The sequence below is a fragment of the Monodelphis domestica genome, chromosome 2 (genome assembly GCF_027887165.1).
Source record: "Monodelphis domestica isolate mMonDom1 chromosome 2, mMonDom1.pri, whole genome shotgun sequence".
NCBI lineage: Eukaryota > Metazoa > Chordata > Mammalia > Didelphimorphia > Didelphidae > Monodelphis > Monodelphis domestica.
Window position 1 is genome coordinate 238,273,303 of NC_077228.1, and position 21,318 is coordinate 238,294,620.

Consider the following 21,318-nt stretch of genomic DNA (forward strand, 5'->3'; position numbering starts at 1 on the left):
CAGATACATTAAGGTGGGTGATAAAGAAGTGGAATACCACCCCCAGTTTCGCCTTATCCTTCATACCAAGTACTTTAATCCACATTACAAACCAGAGATGCAGGCTCAGTGCACCCTCATCAATTTTCTAGTAACCCGAGATGGGTTGGAAGATCAACTTTTGGCGGCTGTCGTGGCCAAGGAGAGACCAGATCTTGAGGAGCTGAAGGTAACAGGAGAGCAAAGCAGGGTGGGACTGGGAGCTGGATGCTGTGGAAGGTGGGCAGAAAGGAGCAGCAAAGCTGAATGAGGGAGGGAATGGGATGAATGAGACTTGAACCGAGGTGGATACAAACCCAGTTTGCCTTCTTACATCTCTATTGAATGTGCTCCTCTGATCAAGCTTCATTGTATTTTCTTTTGCAACAGAGTAAATCACTTCTTTCCCATTTATCTTGTCATCTGCCTCACAAATTTAATTTTAAATTAAATGGCTACTTTATTTGAAAAGACAAGATCACCATAATCACAATGTATCTCATATCAGACTCTATCTAATCACATATTCAATGCCTCTCACCTTGACTATTGCAATAACTTCCTAATTGTTTCTATCTCTCTTTCCTCCAAACTAACCTCTACATCACTGCCAAAATAATCCTCCAAACACACAGGTCTAATTATGTCATTCCCAGGAATCAAAAATCTTCCGTGACTTTGGCTACTAAGATAATATCCCTAGCTCCATGTTTAAAGTCCTCCAGAACCTGGCTCTAGCCTTCTTTTCCAGACTTATTGTATACTACTTCAGAAGCACCTGAATTCAAATCCAGCCTCAGACACTTAAAGCTTAGAGCAAGTCCTTAGGTGAGACCTTAGGCAAGTCACCTCTATCTATCAGTTTCCTCAATTGTAAATGGGAATCATAATAGCACCTACTTCACTTTGTTGTGAGGAATAAATGAAAACTTGTAAATTCATAAAGTACCATATATTAGACACTTAATAAATACTCATTCCTTGCCTGCCCCATCAATATTCCTTCCAGACAAGTTAGGTTATTTGCTCTGTTAAGAACTTGGCATTACATCTGCTACATCTCTGCCTTTGAGCACACAGGCCATCCTCCATCCCAATAGCACTTCCTCTGCATCTCAGATTCTTAAAACCCTTAGTTTCCTACAAAACTTAGCCCAACAAGGGACATGGATAGGCAGTTCTCAGATAAAGAAATCAAAACTATTAACAAGCACATGAAGAAGTGCTCTACATCTCTTATAATCAGAGAGATGCAAATCAAAACAACTCTGAGGTATCACCTCACACCTAGCAGATTGGCTAACATTACAGCAAAGGAAAGTAATGAATGCTGGAGGGGATGTGGCAAAGTCGGGACATTAATTCATTGCTGGTGGAGTTGTGAACTGATCCAACCATTCTGGAGGGCAATTTGGAACTATGCCCAAAGGGCGACAAAAGAATATCTACCCTTTGACCCAGCCATAGCACTGCTGGGTCTGTACCCCAAAGAGATAATGGACAAAAAGACTTGTACAAAAATATTCTTAGCTGCGCTCTTTGTGGTGGCCCAAAACTGGAAAACGAAGGGATGCCCATCAATTGGGGAATGGCTGAACAAACTGTGGTATATGTTGGTGATGGAGTACTATTGTGCTAAAAGGAATAATAAAGTGGAGAAGTTCCATGGAGACTGGAACAACCTCCAGGAAGTGATGCAGAGCGAGAGGAGCAGAACCAGGAGAACATTGTACACAGAGACTAATACACTGTGGTATAATCGAACGTAATGGACTTCTCCATTAGTGGCGGTGTAATGTCCCTGAACAACTTGCAGGGATCCAGGAGAAAAAAACACCATTCATAAGCAAAGGATAAACTATGGGAGTGGAAACACCGAGGAAAAGCAACTGCCTGAATACAGAGGTTGAGGGGACATGACAGAGGACAGACTCTAAATGAACACTCTAGTGCAAATACTATCAACAAAGCAATGGGTTCAAATCAAGAAAACATCTAATGCCCAGTGGACTTACGCGTCGGCTATGGGGGGTGGGGGGGAGGAAAAGAAAATGATCTTTAACGAATAATGCTTGGAAATGATCAAATAAAATATATTTAAAGAACACTGCTATCCAGCAAAAAAAAAAATAAATAAAGATCTTTAATTAAAAAAAAAAAACTTAGCCCAAATGCCACCTCCTATACAAAGCCTCCTTGGCCAGTCCCATACTGTCTACTTCCTCAAATTTCCATATATTTAATTTTCCATGTTCTCCAGTAGTTCTCTTCTTGAGGGCAAGTGAAGTCTTGGTACCACCAACACCTCACATTGTGCCCTATAACTAGTGAGTGATTAATACATATTAAATTCATTCTCTTCCTGACCTCTTTAACTTCAGAACCATGCTTCCTCCATTGTTGACTCATCCTGGCACTTCCTCTAACGCCTGGAGCCTTCTCCCACTGGAATAGTAGGCCATCCCTGTAGCCTGCTGGCCCTGAAATATCCCTCCTCAAGGCTTGACCCTGCACTGCTCCCTCCCAATAGCAAGTTCCTCCTTGGGACTACCATTTTGTGGAAGGGCCCATGCCATCTTACTTAAATCCTCCAGACCTTGTTTCTGACATTCTGGTCTTCAGAATCATGTTCCCAACCCCACTTCCCTACATCTCACTTCCCTTTTGTATATGTTGTCTTCCCCATCAGAATGTAAGCTTTTTGAAGACAGGGATAGTTTGTTTGTTTTTTTTTCTTTTTGTCTGTATTTGTATTCCTAGCACTTAGCATAGAACCTAGCACATAGTAAGAACTTAGTGAATCCTTTCTTCTTTCTTCTTTTCCTTCCCTACCTCCCTTTTACCCATCCATCTGTTTTTCCTTCCTTCCTTCCCTCATTCCCTTTCATCCATCCATCTGTTTTTCCTTCCTTCCTTCCCTCATTCCCTTTCATCCATCTATCTGTTTTTCCTTCCTTCCCTCATTCCCTTCTTTTCCTTCCTTCCTCTTTTCTTTCCCTTCTTCTCTCTTCTCCCACCCATCCATCCTTTCTCCTTTTCTCCTATTCTTCTTTCCCTCCTTCCCTCACTCCTTTTCTTCCTTCCTTCCCTGGTAGGAAGTGGACACTTTTCTGGAAAAGTACCTTGATTTCAATGGTTATTCTGAGGTAGGGCCAGATTTGGAAAGAGGATTACATTTTGATAACTTTAATTTGCTAATATATCCCTCCCCTCCCCTAATATCTTTTAAAAATGAAGAATAAAACAAAGGGAAATAATTACATAGTTCAGAGAAATTAATGAACACATCCATGAAATCTGTTTAGTATAAATATTATTCTAAATTCATATGCCCCTCCATTCCCAATCAAGGAAAGGAGGGATGTACATTCCTATATCTCTTCTTCAGGATTCAAATTTGGACATTATAAGTAACACCACATTCGGTTTTGATTTTTTGTTGTCATTCCATACAAAATCATAATTAGGTTTTTCTGGTTCTGCATTGAGCCATTTCTAGGGTGGGGGAAGTGGAAAATAGATAGCTTCTATTTGGCATTTTCCTATCTTACCTAATTATTCTTTCTGATTAGATACTAAACTCAGTTGTTGCTATGTTGCTAACAGACTAAAAGGACTACTAACTCCCCTGAATTATATTACCCTGTAGCAAAGCTTCAGTTATCCTACCCTACTTATAGCTCTGAGTGGATGAGCCCTGAGCCTCAAGAATGCTACTTTTTCTTTCTCCAGCTTAAAACATAGTGGATGATTAAATTCAGCTCCTCTATCTATAAACTATGCCTTTAGATTTGCCATTTTGGATGTCCTCATTTTAGTTCTCTTCCTTCTTTTCTCCTATCACAGTATCAGCTATCTTCTCAAATCTCCTTATAGTTTTCACATTGATTGGCACATTTGTGTACCACAACATTCTTTAATTGATAGGCATCTGTTTTATTTCCAGTTCTTTTGTTCCTACAAAAGACGTTTCTATAAATATTTTGATAAATATTGGACCTTTCTTTCTATTTGATCTCCTTGGGGTATAGGCCTAGGAATAGGATCTTTGGATCAAAAGGCATCGACATTTCAGTCACTTTCTTTGCATAATTCCAAAATGCTTTCTAGAAGAGTTGAACCCATTCATAGCTCCATCAGCAGTATGTCAGTGGGCAGCTAAGTAGCACAGTGGATAGAATGCCAGGCCTGGAGTCAGGAAGATCTGAGTTCTAACCTGGTCTCCAACAGTTAATAACTGTGTGATCCCTGGGCAAGTCACTTAACCTTTGTTTGCTTCAAGATAATAATAGCATCTCTTTCCCAGGGTTTTTGTAAGAATCAAATGAGATAATATTTGTAAAGTGCTTGGCACATAGCAAACACCATATAAATGTTAGCTACAGGTAGATATAGTTAGTGTACCTATATTGCCATAGACCTTCCAACATTAACTATTTCCATTCTATGTTATTGTTGTCAGTATTCTGGGTATGAAGTGTAAAATACACATTTCTCCTATTAGTAGTATTTTTAGAGCAATATTTTATGTCTGTCAATAACTAGTATGTTTTCTATTAAAATGGAAAGACATGTTTTGCATAACTGTACATATATCCTATATCAAATTACTTGCCTTCCCAGTAAGGGTAGGAGAGAGAGAAAGAATTTGGAACTCAAAATTTTTGAAAAAATAAAGTTGAAACTAGTTTTTACATGTATTTGGTAAAAATTAAATAACTTTTAAAATAACTGATGTATACACATGGGTTGATGGGGATATGATTGGGGAGGTAGACACTAAATGATCCACCCTAGTACAAATATCAATAATATGGAAATAGGTCTTGATCAATGACACATGCAAAACCCAGTGGAATTGTGCATGGTGAGGGAAGAGGAGGGAAAGAACATGAGTCATGTAACCATGGAAAAATATTCTTAATTAATTAATTAATTAAAAATTTCCAAATTAAAAAATACAAATACAAAAAAAAAACCTGGTATAGTTTATTTTATTTGTTTATTATATATTTATTTTTAGGACTGCTTATCCAGAAAATGTTAACTTTAAAAGGAAAAAAGCATATATAGATCATTAATTGTGCTTCTTGGGTATATGCTATTTTTTAAGGCAGAACTCACTAAGTCTCAAAATGAATTTAAGATTGTCCTGAAAGAATTAGAAGATTCTTTGCTAGCCCGTTTATCTGCTGCATCAGGAAACTTCCTGGGAGACACAGCCTTAGTGGAAAATCTGGAGACAACCAAGCGGACTGCTAATGAAATTGAGGAGAAAGTAAGAAACTTTCTCTAGCAATGGCTTTTTTTCCCTTACAAACATAAGCCTAGGGTAAAAATTCTTTTAAATAAATTGTGAAATACTAGAATATGTTACCAAGAGAGAATCTCCTCATGAAATCACCAAGCAAACCCATTGCTTGGGCTGGTTTGAGGGTAATGATAGGCACAAGTGTTTTACCTGATGCCTTCAAATTTCCATCTTAGCTCTACTATTCCTTCTTAGGAAGACTGAGAGATGGAGCCAGTTTGGTACACTATAGAAAGAAACCTGTGTCTGTGGTCAAAAGATCTAGATCCAAAGTTAAGACAAACTCTCCAAGTCTTAGAAAGTTTTCTTTCCTATAAAATGAGAGAATTGGTAGATTTTTATCCTCTAATTGTAGCCAGGATGCTTTTCATGTTCTTTTTCCATAGATTGGTTTCACTAAATATCCCCCCCCCCCCTTGTTTTAGGTGAAAGAAGCAAAAATTACAGAAATTAAAATCAATGAGGCAAGAGAAAACTACCGCCCAGCTGCAGAGAGGGCATCCATGCTGTACTTTATTCTGAATGATCTCAACAAAATTAATCCCATCTATCAGTTCTCACTGAAGGTATCTGCTCTAACAATCCTTCTTTGTGGCTCTCCTTGGAGGTTCTCAAAGGACAGTCACTCATAAGTAGTGCTAGGGGTTACATGATCCCAGTAGAGTGAAGGACTGTAAATAGTATAAATAGGACCATTTTATTTCAAGTCTTGTCAGAACTGTTCCAACTCCTAACTGTACTCAGAGGGGTTCTAAACCAAATTAATCTTCTAAATATCTTCTAATTCCTTCTGGAATTACACAAAAGGCATGGGCGGAGTGGGTAAGTGGAAACACTGTAGGTAAATTGGTGAGATGTTTGAAATTTTGACCATTTCATTCCCTTCTCTGGTTTTACTATTTCCGGTCAGGCATTTAATGTGGTCTTTGAGAAAGCCATTCAACGAACTCAACCAGCTGATGAGGTAAAAGAGAGAGTGATTAATCTGACAGATGAAATCACCTACTCTGTCTTCATGTACACAGCTCGGGGACTCTTTGAGAGAGACAAACTCATTTTTCTGGCACAGGTTGCCTTTCAGGTAATTTAAGACACGTTTGAGGTTATTTCCAGAGAAACATCACTAATCAATATCAACTTGGGAAGGGGAGTCTGAAGAGGAAACTGCTTAAATTCTAGAAATTTTTAAAAGAAATACCACTCTATTTTTTAAAGGACATGCCATAATTCTAAGATAGCAGATGGCACAGTCCAGTCCTACAGTCAGGAATATGATCCAGATTGGAAGTCTTAGATCCAACCTAATCTGGCTGAGTGACTTTAGCAAATTACTTGACCCTTCCAGTGTATCTGAGAAAAAAAGTAAATGTGACTGGGCTTGGTGGATAGAGAGCCAGTCCTAGAGACAAGAGATCCTGGGTTCAAATATGACCTTAGATACAATCCCTATTATCTAGCCCTTACCACTTTTCTGCCTACGAACCAATATTTATTATTGATTCTAAGATGGAAGCAAAAAAAGAAGTAAATGTAATCTGTTATCAGTACAGTGATTTTACATACTGAGAATGCCTCACACTAGTGATAAAGTAAGGTGGCAAGGAAACAGTCATAATTCTAACAAGCTGTTAACAAAGTTTTGTGAAGTCTAGTCTCTCTTCCGGGGAATGAATGGGTTTCATTTGAAATCAGATTACTGAAATAAGCAAATAGTCCTATTAAAGTATCTAAAGACAGTTTGTGGAAATAAATGGGTTAACTATTTCCCCTGTGGATGTAGACTCTAAATGATCACTCTATTGCAAATATTAATAATGTGGAAATAAGTTTTGATCAACATACATACAGTGGAATTGCTTGTTGGTTATGGGAGGAAAGGACATGAATCATATAACTATGGAAAAATACTCGAAATTAATTAAATTTAAAAAAATATCCTCCCTATGATCTTATTTACATGATAAATTTATTTAACAAATTTTAAACTTAATAGCGTGAATGTAAACTTGAAGCCAAACCTAATATAAATGTCCCAATGAAACAATAATGAAAAATAAGTTCTACCTACAGTTAAAACTTTTCATTCCTATCTGAGAGTAACATTCACTAATTAGTTGTCACTTACCAGAACAGCATGCCTTCCTTCCCATACCCGTAGTATTTCCTGTCTGACTAAAAGTTAACCGTATGTCTGGGAAGTAGCCTTTTCCTGAATCAGTGACAAGGACCTTGTGGCCAGTTGTCTGTGAGATGACAATTGTGAGCTCCTGGGACCTTGACTGTAAGAAAACACTCTTAGTTCTAAGTATACAGACATGAAAGCTAAGCATTATAGGAAAATAAATCTGAAATGACAGGGTCCCAGTCCTCCAGGAACTAGGAGACACTGACACAGATGGCCCAAGCATACCCAAGACAAGATGCTCTTGACAAGTGCAAAAGGAAGGGGCAAGTAGAATGCCATTACCAATTGGTAAGAGATGTCTGTTCCTTAAAAACCTTTGCCCTGTACCAGTAGTCTTGTGACTGCCATTTTTAAAAATAATGCCAGATAATCCTTTGTGACTATGACAACAACTGAATTCTATGCTCACATTTCCTCAGGTTTTATCAATGAAAAAAGAACTGAATCCAGTTGAATTGGATTTCCTTTTGAGATTCCCTTTTAAGGCTGGGCTTACTTCACCTGTCGATTTTCTATTACATCAAGGATGGGGAGGAATTAAGGTTTGTTCAAAGACTCAGAAATACTATGTACATTCTTCACTTAGTAAAATCTTTTCTTCTAAGACTGAGTGCGTTAATAAGATTAGATTGCAACAAGTCATTGGCCTGCAGAATTCAGTTACAGTAAGGAAACCAGAGATGATGAAAAACTGTATCTGCTTACTGCTAGCAAAATTAAAAATTTTCATTCCTATTTTGAATATCAAATACATCCCTGTGATGCACCAGATGTTTATATTGGCACTGAAAGGGACAACTTCCTGGCCGACTGAGATCACCTCTGGGATGCTGGACTGTCACGTAGCATTATCCACATAACTCTTCCTTAACCCCCACCCCCACCAACCAACCACCACCCCAAGTATACAGTATAAAGAGGTTCTCCCCAGACCTCATTGTTCTTTGGGGTTAATTCTGGCCCTCAGGGGATTTTTTTTAATTGTGGGATAGAATGACTGAACTACAGAGGCTCATCTTGTCCAGAGGGTAATTTCTCTCGATGTCAAAGAAATCCAGAGAAGGAAAAATTCGTGGACTGTTGAGTAACAGTTCACGACTGAAAGATCACAGATTCTTGAAAGAGTCCTCTATTTACGACTTCTGAGTCAAGTGGTCATCCTGCCTTTGTTTAAAGCTTTATCATCCTTTTTTGTAGAGGAAGTCATTTCCACTTTTGGTTAGTTCTAAGTGCAAAGAAGTTTTTCCTTCATTGAACCTAAATTTGCCTCTCAATTTCTACTCACCATTCTTGATTTTGACTTTGATACATGACTTATAAAAAAATCTAAGTTGATTGAGTTGCCTTTGGGGCAGACTCTTTAGTCTCTTCTCCTTCCCCCCCCCTTTTTCTTATCAAAATTGCTTCTCAGTAGCTCTATATTCCTATAATTCATAAGCCCCTGTTGGTGCCTTCACTTTTAGTAGTCAGCCAAGAGGACACAATTAGCTCTTACCTTAAAAAGATATTGTGAGAGGCAGCTAAGCACTTTTGATAGAGCTTGAGGCCAAGAGTCAGAAGGACCTGGTTCAAACATGACCTCAGATTTGTTACCCAGGGCAAGTCACTTAACCCCAAATGCCTCACCCTTACTGCTATTCTGTCTTAGAATTAATATTTATAGTAACTGAAAGTAAGGATTTTTTTTTTTTAATGGCTACTGTTGGGGCAGCTAGGTAGCACAATGCATAGAGAGCCAGGTCTGGAGTCAGGAGAACCTGGCTTCAAATCTGGCCTCAGATACTTCCTAGCTATGTGGACCTGGGCAATTCACTTAACCCTGTTTGCCTAGCCCTTGCCTTTCTAGGAGTTGTTACTAGAACAGAAAGTAAGGTTTTTTTTTTTTAATGGCTATTGTGGGAATCAAATGATATAATTATATAGTGCTTCACAAATATTAAAATGCCAAAATTAAAATTATTTCCTCACATATCTTCTTTATAGTGCTACTCCACACACCCTTCTTTTTCCTGTCCCATTCCTTTTCAATAAGGTTTGATTGCTCCTCTAGTTCAAGGCTATTTCCTACTATTTGTCTGTAGTAAAAAATAAAAACAGTTAATAGTTTTAATTCGATTACAAAACTATTGGTCTATTGGTCACAAAATAGCTCTGAGGTCCAAGTGGCCACCTGGAAAATGAACTTTCCTAGTTAAAGGAAAAATTTAATGAGAGTTTATTTTAAATATCCTCCCCCAAGCACTCAGCATGGTCCTTTGCTACTATGAGACTGTGAATATATGATTATTGCCAAATAAATTTGAATAACTTTTTCTAAAAAGAAAATGAAATGAGTTTTTATATATTCCAAGGTCCTCTCAGATATGGATGAATTCAGAAATCTGGATAGTGACATTGAAGGATCTGCTAAACGGTGGAAAAAATTTGTTGAATCTGAAGCCCCAGAAAAGGAAATATTTCCTAAGGAATGGAAGAATAAAACTGCACTACAAAAACTCTGTATGATGAGGTGTATGAGACCAGATAGAATGACTTATGCTGTCAGGTACATAACCAGAGATTCCTATCAAATCTGAATTCTAGCTAAAGCTTGACCAAAGATCTGATTAAAATAAGCATAGTGATTATGTTAAAATAAGCATAGTTCTCCAAGGGATGATTATTACCCTTCACTGATTCATTCCTTCATTACAGAATTATAGAACTTAAGTGCTGGAAGGGGACTTCAGTGCTTAACACCTCCAACCTAAATTAAAAAAGGACTTCTTACTGAATTTCACATAACTATAGCTTAACAAGGGACAACTAGGTGGCACAGTGAATGGAATGCTGAGCCTGAAATCAGGAAAGCTCATCTTCATGAATTTAAATCTGGCCTCAGCCATTTACTGTATGACCCTAGATAAATCATATAATTATGTTTGCCTCAGTTTCCTCATCTATAGAGGGAATCAGAGAAGATAATGGCAAATCACTGTAGTATCTTTGTAAAAAAAATGGAAATGGGGTCACAAAGAGTTGGGCACAACTGAAATGACTCAGCAACAACAAACATAGCAAAATATCCAGCTTCTGCTGGAGCATATCAAAGAAGGGAAACCCTCCCATTTCTCCAGATGGCCTTTTCTACTTCTGGACTGACCTCAAGCCTAAATTTCTCTTTACTTTGACCCATTGATCCTGTTTGTCCTCTTAGATTACCCAGAATAAGTCTACTCTTCCTTTTGCCCAACAACCCTTCAACTGTTGTCATGTTCCCCAAGTCCTCAGCCATATTTCCCCAAAACACCCACCTCCATGCTAGAATGCCCCCCTTTGGTAAAGTGGAAATCTCGTGCCCTCTGGCTAGCCAGACTTCTTTTGTTTCCAGTTGAGAAATTGGGATTTGTGAAAAGGACCCAACTCCTTAAAAAGAAATCACTTTGCTGTCAGATTGTGTTTAATTAAGCTGTTGATCCTAGTTATGAAGTAGAATGTCTATTTGATTTCTGGAAAGAGGATGAACAAAAGCTGAGAAAAACCAAGTGACCACCTGACTATTTCAAGGAGGTTCATGAACAATAATATTTATACCCTTTAACCCACAGGTTCCACTGACAAGCATATAGCCCAAAAAGGGCACTTCCAGCATTGACTATTCAGGCCCTTCATCAACTCTATCAAACTGCTGTTGTGAGATGAAGCTTCAGGGTTGTTTTGATTTGCTTTTCTCTTATTAGTGATTCAGAGCATTATTTTATATGGTGATTAATAATTTCTAATTCTTCTTTCAAGAATTGTTCGTTTCCTTTGTCATTGTTTAGTTGTACCCAATTCTTAGTGATCCCATTTGATTGGTAAAGACGTTGGAGAGATTTGCCAGTTCATTTTATAGATGAGGAAACTAAGGCAAAATTAAGTGAACCTACCCAGAGTCACACATCTAGTAACTGTCTGATTTGAACTCGGGAAGATGAATCTTCAGCACCATCTACTGTGCTACCTAGCTGCCCCTTCATTTCCTTTTGACTACTTCCCTATTAGGTAGTGAATTTTTTGTTGGATATCAGAGCCTGCTCACACAAAGTTATTTTTTATTTTTCCAAGCACTTGCCATCCCAAGATGACAGTTGCATTTTATTCATGATGAAAACCTTTTTACAAAAGTAAATGAAAGTACATGAAAATGTAATCAAAATTATCTATTTTTCTTTGGAATTATAGCTCTCCTTTGGTTAAGAATTCAGTTGGTATTGTTATAAGGGGAATTTGGGGGAAGGGAAAGGTTTGAGGAAGGGACCACACAGTTTTATAAACAGTTTATTAAATAAAAGGGAAGGGAAAGAGCAAGGGACGGAATTCTAAGTTACAATTACCAACCCACATATTAACTAACTAAGATTTCCTAGTCTAACTAAATATGACTGCTAAAGGGTAATAACTTTAGGAGGGATTTGGTAAGGGGAAGCCAATCCAGGGCCCTAGGGATTTTCTCACACATGAGAGTCCTCCATGGGTCCAGCCAGCAGCTCAGAGGGATGACAGTAATCTCCTATAGAAAATCCACTTTTCTTGGCAGATTTCAGCAACTGGAAGCAGGCAGTAAATTCAAACAGCCAAAGGGAAGAAAATACCGAGTTTGGAAGAACACATGTGATACCCAGTGGAATCACGCGTTGGCTATGGGGGGGAGGGGGGGAGAGGAAAAGAAAATGATCTTTGTCTTTAATGAATAATGCATGGAAATGATCAAATAAAATACTATAAAATTAAAAAAAAAAGAAAAAGAAAATACTGAGTTTGGGTTCACCCCAAACTTAGTCAGGTATTCCCCTGGTCTATCTTGTGAGCAGGAGAGATGCAGATTCTCCCTTCAGTCACAACTGATACACCAACTGATTTTCCCAGTAACAGTCTCTGTGTTCAACCCCTGCTCCTGGGAGAGTTCTAAGTGGAATCTTGACCTTGCAACCTCTCATGCATTTAGCTTTGCAAAATCTCCTTATTACTGTACTCACTGCTGTGAAAGACATTATTTACTTCTCTTTTTTATAAATGGATCTTTAATAATATTTATGTCACATGTACATTTTTATTTTATTGTGAAATGTGGTGTAAGGATGCCAACATCCTTACACTAATTAGGTCTAACCCTAATTTCAGCCAGATTGTTCTCCAGTTTCCCCAGCAACTCTTGACTGTGTATCAAAGACAAATATGATTTTTTCCCTTTTATTTGATTAAAATTGGTGTTGGGCTCCAATTTTGTCTGAGGCACTTATTTCTGGAAGACCCTGGATAAGTCAGTTTCCTCTTAGGTAAAATTAGGATAACAGTAGCACCAAATGAGGTTTTGTAAATATAATTATATACATATATATACATGTATTTGATATATGCATACCTGTACCTATGTACACACGCTTACATATTTATGTATATGTCATGTGTGTGAATAAGTTGCTTTGTAAAGTTTAACACACTATATAAATGTGGGAATTCCAGAGAATGAGGAGTTGCTTTCCTACCTCACCATGCCTCTTACCATTAAGACTTGCTCATTAAGACTGAGAATAATTTTAAATCATCTGGCACCTTTCTCTGCCCTAGCGGAACAGAGGAGGTTTCTGTGAAGACCTAAAGGGTTACATAAAGGGCTTTGTAACTCTAAAGCACCAGTTACAATAAGAATAATTGTATGACTATGGAAAATGGAAGAACATTTTATTCATCTGGATTATTCATAAACCAACGAGCCATCTAAATTAGGGACTTGGCTGCAGGGATGCTGTCATATTTATAGAGGCTCACAAAGTTCCATGGGGTTACTTGGTACAGAGGTACCCTGAAGTTTAAATTTTAATGATGTTAATATCATTTTAATTGTCATCTTTACAAGTTGTCTCCAAATAATCCCATAGAACTGAACTTATATACCTTTCAAAATAAAACCAGGACTAAACTCTCAAAGCCCTCAACCTAGAATAGATACCTCTCTCATCTTCCTTCCTCCTGCCAAATATCCTCTTGCCCCAGAGTAGATGGCCCTCTAACCTAGTTTGGCCCACTGGTCCATGTTGCCACAATCCTCCATTGTTGCTCCCAGAGCATTCTATTATAATAGATGATATTTTAGGGTGCATATTAAGGGTATACTAAATAACTAATGGATCAAGTTTTGCTACCCTCCTCACATTTTCCTCCCTTTTTCCTCCCTCTTCAGAAGCCTTTCAGCTTCCCTTCCCCTCTTTCTTCAGTCAACCTCAAATCACTCAGTGTGAGCTATGAGATTTCAGAGGAAATACTATTTTCTCTTCTTTTCTCAAGTAAGAGTTTATTTGGGGAAGACAGGACAAGGATAGAGGACAAGGTAAGAGGAGTAGGATATCCCTATTCTCTATAATGAGTGTTGGTTTGGAGGATATTGAGGGAAATGGCAATTCTGTCACAAGCATGAAATAGTCAGTCAGAGAGATCTATAAGGACCACTGTCCTTCTTCTTCTTCTTCCAATCAGCCAGGTCACCTCCAACTTGATTAACTCAAGTCCCAGAGATACAACTAGCTTCTTTCCTTCACCTCAGCCAGCCAGCAAAAGCCTTTTCAGCCCAGTCCAGCAGTTGGCTTGGCTCCAACTGCTTTTCCCAGTAACATTCCAAATGGAATTTTCATTTGACTGACAGATGACCCATCTCTAGCTTCTTGCCTTGCTGCATTTTCTTGTAATTTCTCTCTTCTCCACACTATGGTGCCTCTTTTCATGTCTAATAAAGAATATCTTCTTCAGAAACTTTGTGGAGGAGAAGATGGGGACCAAGTATGTGGAAGGTCGGAGCGTTGAGTTTTCCAAGTCTTATGAAGAAAGTAGCCCTTCTACCCCAATCTTCTTCATCCTGTCACCAGGGGTTGACCCCCTGAAAGATGTGGAATCGTTGGGTAAGTAATTCCCAACAATAACAGCCTTTCATTGTTGATAACTGTGCCCTCAACCTCTGGACTTTTTCCAGCTTTTCCTGTTTTTCTTTCCCTCAGGAAACAAGTTGGGATTTACCATTGACAATGGGAAAATTCATAATGTGTCCCTGGGGCAGGGACAAGAGGTGGTAGCTGAAAATGCTCTCGATGTGGCATCAGAGGAAGGGCACTGGGTAATTCTACAGGTACATAGTGGGAACCTTGGCCTCCCCAGTGTAAAGATAATTTTAGGATTGTGACTTAAAATCTAGATTTAATTGGTTGCTGGGGAAAATCCCAAATAAAATACCCAAGTCGGTCTGGAAATTTATGGTAATTTAATTAACATAGAGGGAAGGAATTTAAGGAGAAGGAGGGAAGAGGATATAGGATTTCTCCTGCCTGGCCTGTGCCAGGGGGAGTTTTAAAATCCCTGCCTCTAGGTCTCTGAAGAAGATTAGAGGCTTCTAAGAGGATAAAGTTGGAAAGTAAAAGGTGGAAAACTCAGCCAGAAACCCATCACCGAACTGGACAATAGTTTGTAGCTATGCTAAGATGCCGAAAGGCCCAGCACGCTGCTATCAGCCAACTCTCCGCCACCAAAGGTACCGGAGAGAGGAAGTGAGCCAGTATATAGACCTTTCATCCTTGTGTCCCCTCCTCTAAATGCCCATTCTTTGTTCTCATCTTCTTTGATTAGATTTTATCTTTAGAGTTACTTAACACTTCTTTGTTAAGTTCACCATCTAAAAATAGACTTAGCTTAAAGTTCTAGCTTCAGTATAAGGTGAGAGCTAAGTATCTTCTTTGTTCAATCTGGAGTTTACAACTTTATCTTCCCATAAAGTAAGATCTAAGTGAGGTGGAGTAATTTAAAGTTTACATCAGCAAGGCAGTTCTTCTCATTTGAAGGAATTCAACCAACTATACAAATTAAATTAGTCTAAAACCATTGACTCAATAGCATCATGTTTTCTAAAAAAAGGCAGACTAGGAGTTGGCAAAAAAAGAAAATAAGTTGTACTGAGAGGGAATGGAGAGATGTAGAGATCAATTAATCAATCTAATTTTACTTGTAGAACATCCATCTTGTGGCCAGGTGGCTGAGCACTCTGGATAAGAAGGTAGAGCGATACAGCACAGGGAGCCATGATGACTACCGGGTATACATGAGTGCAGAACCTGCCCCCTGCCCTGAAGTTCACATCATTCCACAGGGCCTCTTGGAAAATGCCATAAAAATCACAAATGAGCCTCCTACTGGCATGCATGCCAACCTGCACAAGGCCTTGGATCTCTTCACACAGGTATGGCTGGGTTTAGACAGGGCTCTTCTCCCTCTCCTCTCTCTTCCTTCCAAATGCAGACTTGGATTGGGGGATGGGGACAGCTGGATGGCTTGAGGGCTAGGCCTACAGATGGGAAGTTCTAGGTTTAAATCTGACCTTAGACACTTCCTAGCTGTATGTGACCCTGGACACGTCATTTAACCCCCATTGCCTAACCCTTACCACTCTCCTGCCTTAGAATCAACACCCAGTATTGATTCTAAGATGAAAGGCCTTGACTGGTCTTCATCAGTCACCAATACATCAGCCTTGAATATCATAAAAAAGATATGTCCTGGGTATAAATAGGTGACAAGACATGGCCCTGAAATGTTTTCATTAAGAATATTTTAGAGGGGGCAGCTGGATAGCTCAGTAGATTGAGAGCCACGCCTAGAGATGGGAGATCCTAGGTTCAAATCTGGCCTCAGACACTTCTCAGCTGTGTGACCCTAGGCAAGTCACTTGACCCCCATTGCCTAGCCCTTACCACTCTTCTGCCTTGGAACCAATATTGGTTCCAAGGCAGAAGGTGAGGGTTAAAAAAAAATTTTTTTTTTTAAGTGAATTACTTCAAAGGCAAAAGGAAAGTTTGTTATTTAAAAGAACAACTCTTGAGGAGGAAATCACTTTAGAAAGCAAAACATTTTGCAATGAAAAGGACTCCCTAATTTGTGTATTTTTAAGCTTTGAAGTTTCATATGTATATATAGGTTGTCCCAAAACTCTTAGCACAGTTTTAATAATAGCTTAACCATTTTATTTTTTTAACCCTTGTATTGGCTCCAAGACAGAAGAGTGGTAAGGGCTAGGGAATGGGGATTAAGTTTGCCCAGGGTCACACAGCTAGGAAGTGTCTGAGGTCAGATTTGAACCCAGAACCTCCAATCTCTGGGCCTGACTCTCAATCCACTGAGCCACCCCGATGCCCCCATTTAATCATTTTATAGTCATTTTATAGCTTAACTATTTAATGTCTTAACTAATAGTATAAATAGCTTAAACCTTGTACTAAGTTTAAACTGCACTGAGATTTTTGGGATAACCTATATATACAGACATAATATACATGCTTATTATCCTTCAAATATTATCCTTCATTCATATTTGAAGAGACTACCAATAGTGGGCATTATCTGTAGATGATCAACCCAGTTGATTAGAAACCTTATGACTCAATAAACATTAAGCACTTTCTACATATCATGCATATTTACACTGGGAATTTTAAAAATGGCAAAAAGATGGTTCCTGCTCTCAAGGAACTCAGTCAATTGAATTAGAGCCCTCTATGGTTCCTTCCAACTCTAAATCCTATGAATGAATTCTCTGGTTCATTTAAGGAATAAAGGAAACCCTAACTAACTAAATATTCTTAATTATTACTTCAATGGTTTAGATATGGAGGTCTGAAACTAATAAGATGGCTAAAGATGCTTACCAATTCTCTCATTTCCCCATCTTCATTCATACCTAGGCATCTTCACAGTTTGCCCATGTTATATAATCAGTTTTTCATATAAGCAGACCTATAGTCTGTCTACTTCATAAAGTTCCTAAAATTTCCCCAAATTCAGAGTTATATATCTAAAAACAGTTTGTGACTGGTGATATCTGAGTCACTCTTTGGCATATTTCAAGAGGTCCAGAAAAAAAAAAAGAAGAGAATAGAGGAACAAACATATTCTTGAGGTCTCTCCTATACAAAATGAAATTGTCTTTGTGTTCCATGGGTTAAAAACCTTTGCCTTGTGTGAATGAATTGCTGTAATCTCTCCCCTTCCCCTCCCCTCTTCTTCCATTAGCTTTCCTATAACTTGGATCTGGCAAGCTCTATTTATTTCCTGACCAAGCCCCTCCTCTTCCAGTTAGCCATTTTCTCTCTTTCTTAGCTTTATTTACTGGAGTTTTTGGGCAGGAAGCTGAGCTCTGGGAAAGAGGGGCTAGAGGTTGAGGAGAACTAGTCAACCCTCACTTCCCTGGAACCAAAATGTAGAACTCCAGCTCTGTTTTCATGTTCAAAAGGGAGGAGGCTAGAGGGTAACTAAGAAATCCAACTCGAGCTAAATTAGTATTTGCTCTGCCCCTTTGCCAGGGTCTCAAAAACACAAAATTGAGCCTATCCATTTCCAATAATAATCAAATTTGTTCCAGTAGCCATGGATCAAACATACTTAATAAAAACCCAGTAAAACTTCATTGATTCAGACTATTAAATGACAGCCATAGAACTATAGTTAAAGATGGATTGGGCCTCTAGCTCCATCATTCTCAGCAGAAGAAAACTGGAACACAAAACAATGATTTGCCCAAGAACCAAAGTGAGCTGGTGGCAGAGCCAGAACGGACCCAAGTCATTTTAGCTTTTTTCATTACACATTGGGGCCTCTTTGTGTGGGCTTAATTCTAAGTCCTTGCTGAGTCTAAAAAATAAAATAAGGTTCAGCACAGTAAACACAAGTATATTTCATTATAGTCAGGCAACAGGGATTCCCTAAACATTGGGCACTGGAGATACAAAGAAAGGCAAAAATGCAAATATGATAACTAATAAAGTGTTAGATATATTTTGACAAACTTTTAGAAGGACTAGGAGTAGGACATTTTGTTTATAAGAAAAAATTGCTCAATAATGATAAATATAAATAATACTCAATGATAAAAACAACCACAATAATAACTAGCATTTATATAGTGCTTTAAAGTTGATGAAGCACTCTTATAATCAGAAAGATGCAAATCAAAACACTCTGAGGTATCACCTCACACCTAGCAGATTGACTAACATGACAACAATGGAAAGTAATGAATGTTGATGGGGATGTGGCAAAGTTGGGACATTAATGCATTGCTGGTGGAGTTGTGAATTGATCCAACCATCCTGGAGGGCAATTTGGAACTATGCTCAAAGGGCACTAAAAGACTGTCTGCCCTTTGATCCAGCTATAGCACTGCTGGGTTTGTGCCCCAAAGAGATAATAAGGAAAAATACATGTACAAGAATATTCATAGCTGTGCTCTTTGTGGTGGCAAAAAATTGGAAAATGAGGGGATGCTCTTCAATTAGGGAATGGCTGAATAAATTGTGGTATATGTTGGTGATGGAATACTATTGTGCTAAAAGGAATAATAAAGTGGAAGAATTCCATGTGAACTGGAACGACCTCCAGGAATTGATGCAGAGTGAAAGGAGCAGAACCAGGAGAATATTATATACACTGTGGCACAATCAAATGTAATGGACTTGTCCATTAGTGGTAATGCAGTGATCCTGAACAATTTGGAGGGATCTATGAGAAAAAAAACGATCCACATTCAGAGGAAAAACTGTGGGAGTAGAAACACAGAAGAAAAACAATTGCTTGATTACATGGGTCAATGGGGGATATGATTGGGGATGTAGACTCTAAATGATCATCCTAGTGCAAACATCAACAACATGGAAATAAGTTCTGATCAAGGACACATGTAATACCCAGTGGAATTGTGCATCAGCTACGGGAAAGTTGGGGGAAGGAGGAATAATGTTCTAAATTGACTAAATAAAATTTAAAAGTAAGTAAATAAAACAAACCAAGCTCATTCCAGGTTCAGGAAAAAAAAAATAAAGTTTATAAAGCACTTTATACATGTCATCTTATTTGATGCTCAAAACAACCCAGTGAGCTAGGAACATTTAAAAAGTCCTCAGCTTGCTCACTTTTTGAAGTTTTATTATTCTGTGTACTTGAAAATAATAAGGCTACATTTTCTTTTTAAATCTCTATTTCAGCCTTTTCAGTAACTACTTCAAACTAATTGTACCTTTGATTTGACAGATTATTGAGGTTAGCTTAACAATCAGCAGATCATTGTTTCCTTAGTAAAGTGGTTGGCCAAGATTTCACCAATACTGTAACTTGATGCCTTTCCCATGTAAAACTTTACCTCCTTTATTCTCTCTCCTTTTCAAAATTTGATTTATAAACCTATGAATGAAAACTCAGCCTCTGACATTTTTTTAAAACCTATCTTTTTCTTTCTTAGGATACATTAGAAATGTGTACCAAAGAAATTGAATTTAAATGCATACTGTTTGCGCTCTGTTATTTCCATGCGGTGGTGGCAGAGAGGCGTAAATTTGGAGCTCAAGGTTGGAATAGATCATATCCTTTCAATAATGGAGACCTAACCATCTCTATCAGTGTTCTTTATAACTACCTGGAAGCAAACCCTAAGGTAAAGAAAGATTTGCCTAAGAAGAGCAAATCACATGAATGATGATAATAGCAATCTCCCTGAGATTGTGGGGTTTTCTATATATTTGCTCTTTTCCCCTCCCTTTGTGAACTAATTTAGCACATCAGTGCAAGCCCTGTCCTGTGTCAAGAAAACACTTTAAGAGGGCAGCTAAAGCAGAAGGCAGAAGTGTGACCTGTGGGAGGCAGTGGGGGGGGGGGGGGGAGGCGGCAGGGAATCCTGTAAATGCTCTTGCCCTTTCCTGAAGACACCATGCCACATGGAGACCCCAAGAGTAAGGGGCTCCCTTACTTGCCCCAGAATATTACAGTGACTCTGAGGGAGATATTCACCAGGTGTACTTGGCTGAAGGGATTTTCTGCAGTAAGGCAACAGCAGATATCAGTGCCCTTATTTTTTTTTTTAATTTTAAACATTATTTTATTTGGTCATTTCCATACATTATTCACTGGAAACAAAGATCATTTTCTTTTCCTCCCCTCACCCCATCCCACCACCTTTCCCTCTCCCATAGCCGACGCACGATTCTACTGGTTATCACATGTGTTCTTCACTCGAACCCATTTCCCTGTTGTTGGAATTTGCATTATAGTGTTCATTTAGAGTCTCTCCTCAGTCATATCCCCTCCAACCCTGTAGTCAAGCAGTTGCTTTTCATCGGTGTTTTTACTCCCACAGTTTATCCTCTGCTTGTGGATAGTATTTTTTAGATCCCTGCAGATTGTTCAGGGACATTGCATTGACACTAATGGAGAAGTCCATCACCTTTGATTGTACCACAATGTATCAGTCTCTGTGTACAATGTTTTTTTGGTTCTGCTTCTTTCGCTCTGCATCCCTTCCTGGAGGTTGTTCCAGTCTCCATGGAATTCCTCTACTTTATTATTCCTTTTAGCACAATAGTATTCCATCACCAACATATACCACAATTTGTTCAGCCATTCCCCAATTGACGGGCATCCCCTCATTTTCCAATTTTTGGCCACCACAAAGAGTGCAGCTATGAATATTCTTGTACAAGTCTTTTTCCTTATTATCTCTTTGGGGTACAAACCCAGCACTGCTATGGCTGGATCAAAGGGCAGACAGTCTTTTATCTCCCTTTGGGCATAGTTCCAAATTGCCCTCCAGAATGGTTGGATCAATTCACAACTCCACCAACAATGAATTAGTGTCCCCACTTTGCCACATCCCCTCCAGCATTCATTACTTTCCATAGCTGTCATGTTAGCCAATCTGCTAGGTGTGAGGTGATACCTCAGAGTTGCTTTGATTTGCATCTCTCTGATTATAAGAGATGTAGAG

The 21,318-nt window shown here is 38.6% G+C and overlaps 1 protein-coding gene across 4 annotated transcripts in view; it reads left to right on the plus strand.

The window, feature by feature from the left end:
- DNAH17 (dynein axonemal heavy chain 17) overlaps nucleotides 1-21,318 on the plus strand; it is a 233,706-nt gene that overhangs the window by 199,272 nt on the left and 13,116 nt on the right. For 3 of the 4 annotated variants that reach the window (XM_003340283.4, XM_056817398.1, XM_056817400.1), the window contains 10 exons: nucleotides 4-208; nucleotides 5,132-5,296; nucleotides 5,755-5,895; nucleotides 6,240-6,410; nucleotides 7,934-8,056; nucleotides 9,866-10,059; nucleotides 14,280-14,428; nucleotides 14,525-14,652; nucleotides 15,526-15,753; nucleotides 19,801-19,992. In XM_003340283.4, coding sequence (XP_003340331.2) covers nucleotides 4-208; nucleotides 5,132-5,296; nucleotides 5,755-5,895; nucleotides 6,240-6,410; nucleotides 7,934-8,056; nucleotides 9,866-10,059; nucleotides 14,280-14,428; nucleotides 14,525-14,652; nucleotides 15,526-15,753; nucleotides 19,801-19,992 — 1,696 coding nt within the window. The remainder of the gene's footprint in view (nucleotides 1-3; nucleotides 209-5,131; nucleotides 5,297-5,754; nucleotides 5,896-6,239; nucleotides 6,411-7,933; nucleotides 8,057-9,865; nucleotides 10,060-14,279; nucleotides 14,429-14,524; nucleotides 14,653-15,525; nucleotides 15,754-19,800; nucleotides 19,993-21,318) is intronic. The other variant, XM_056817399.1, reaches the window with a different exon arrangement.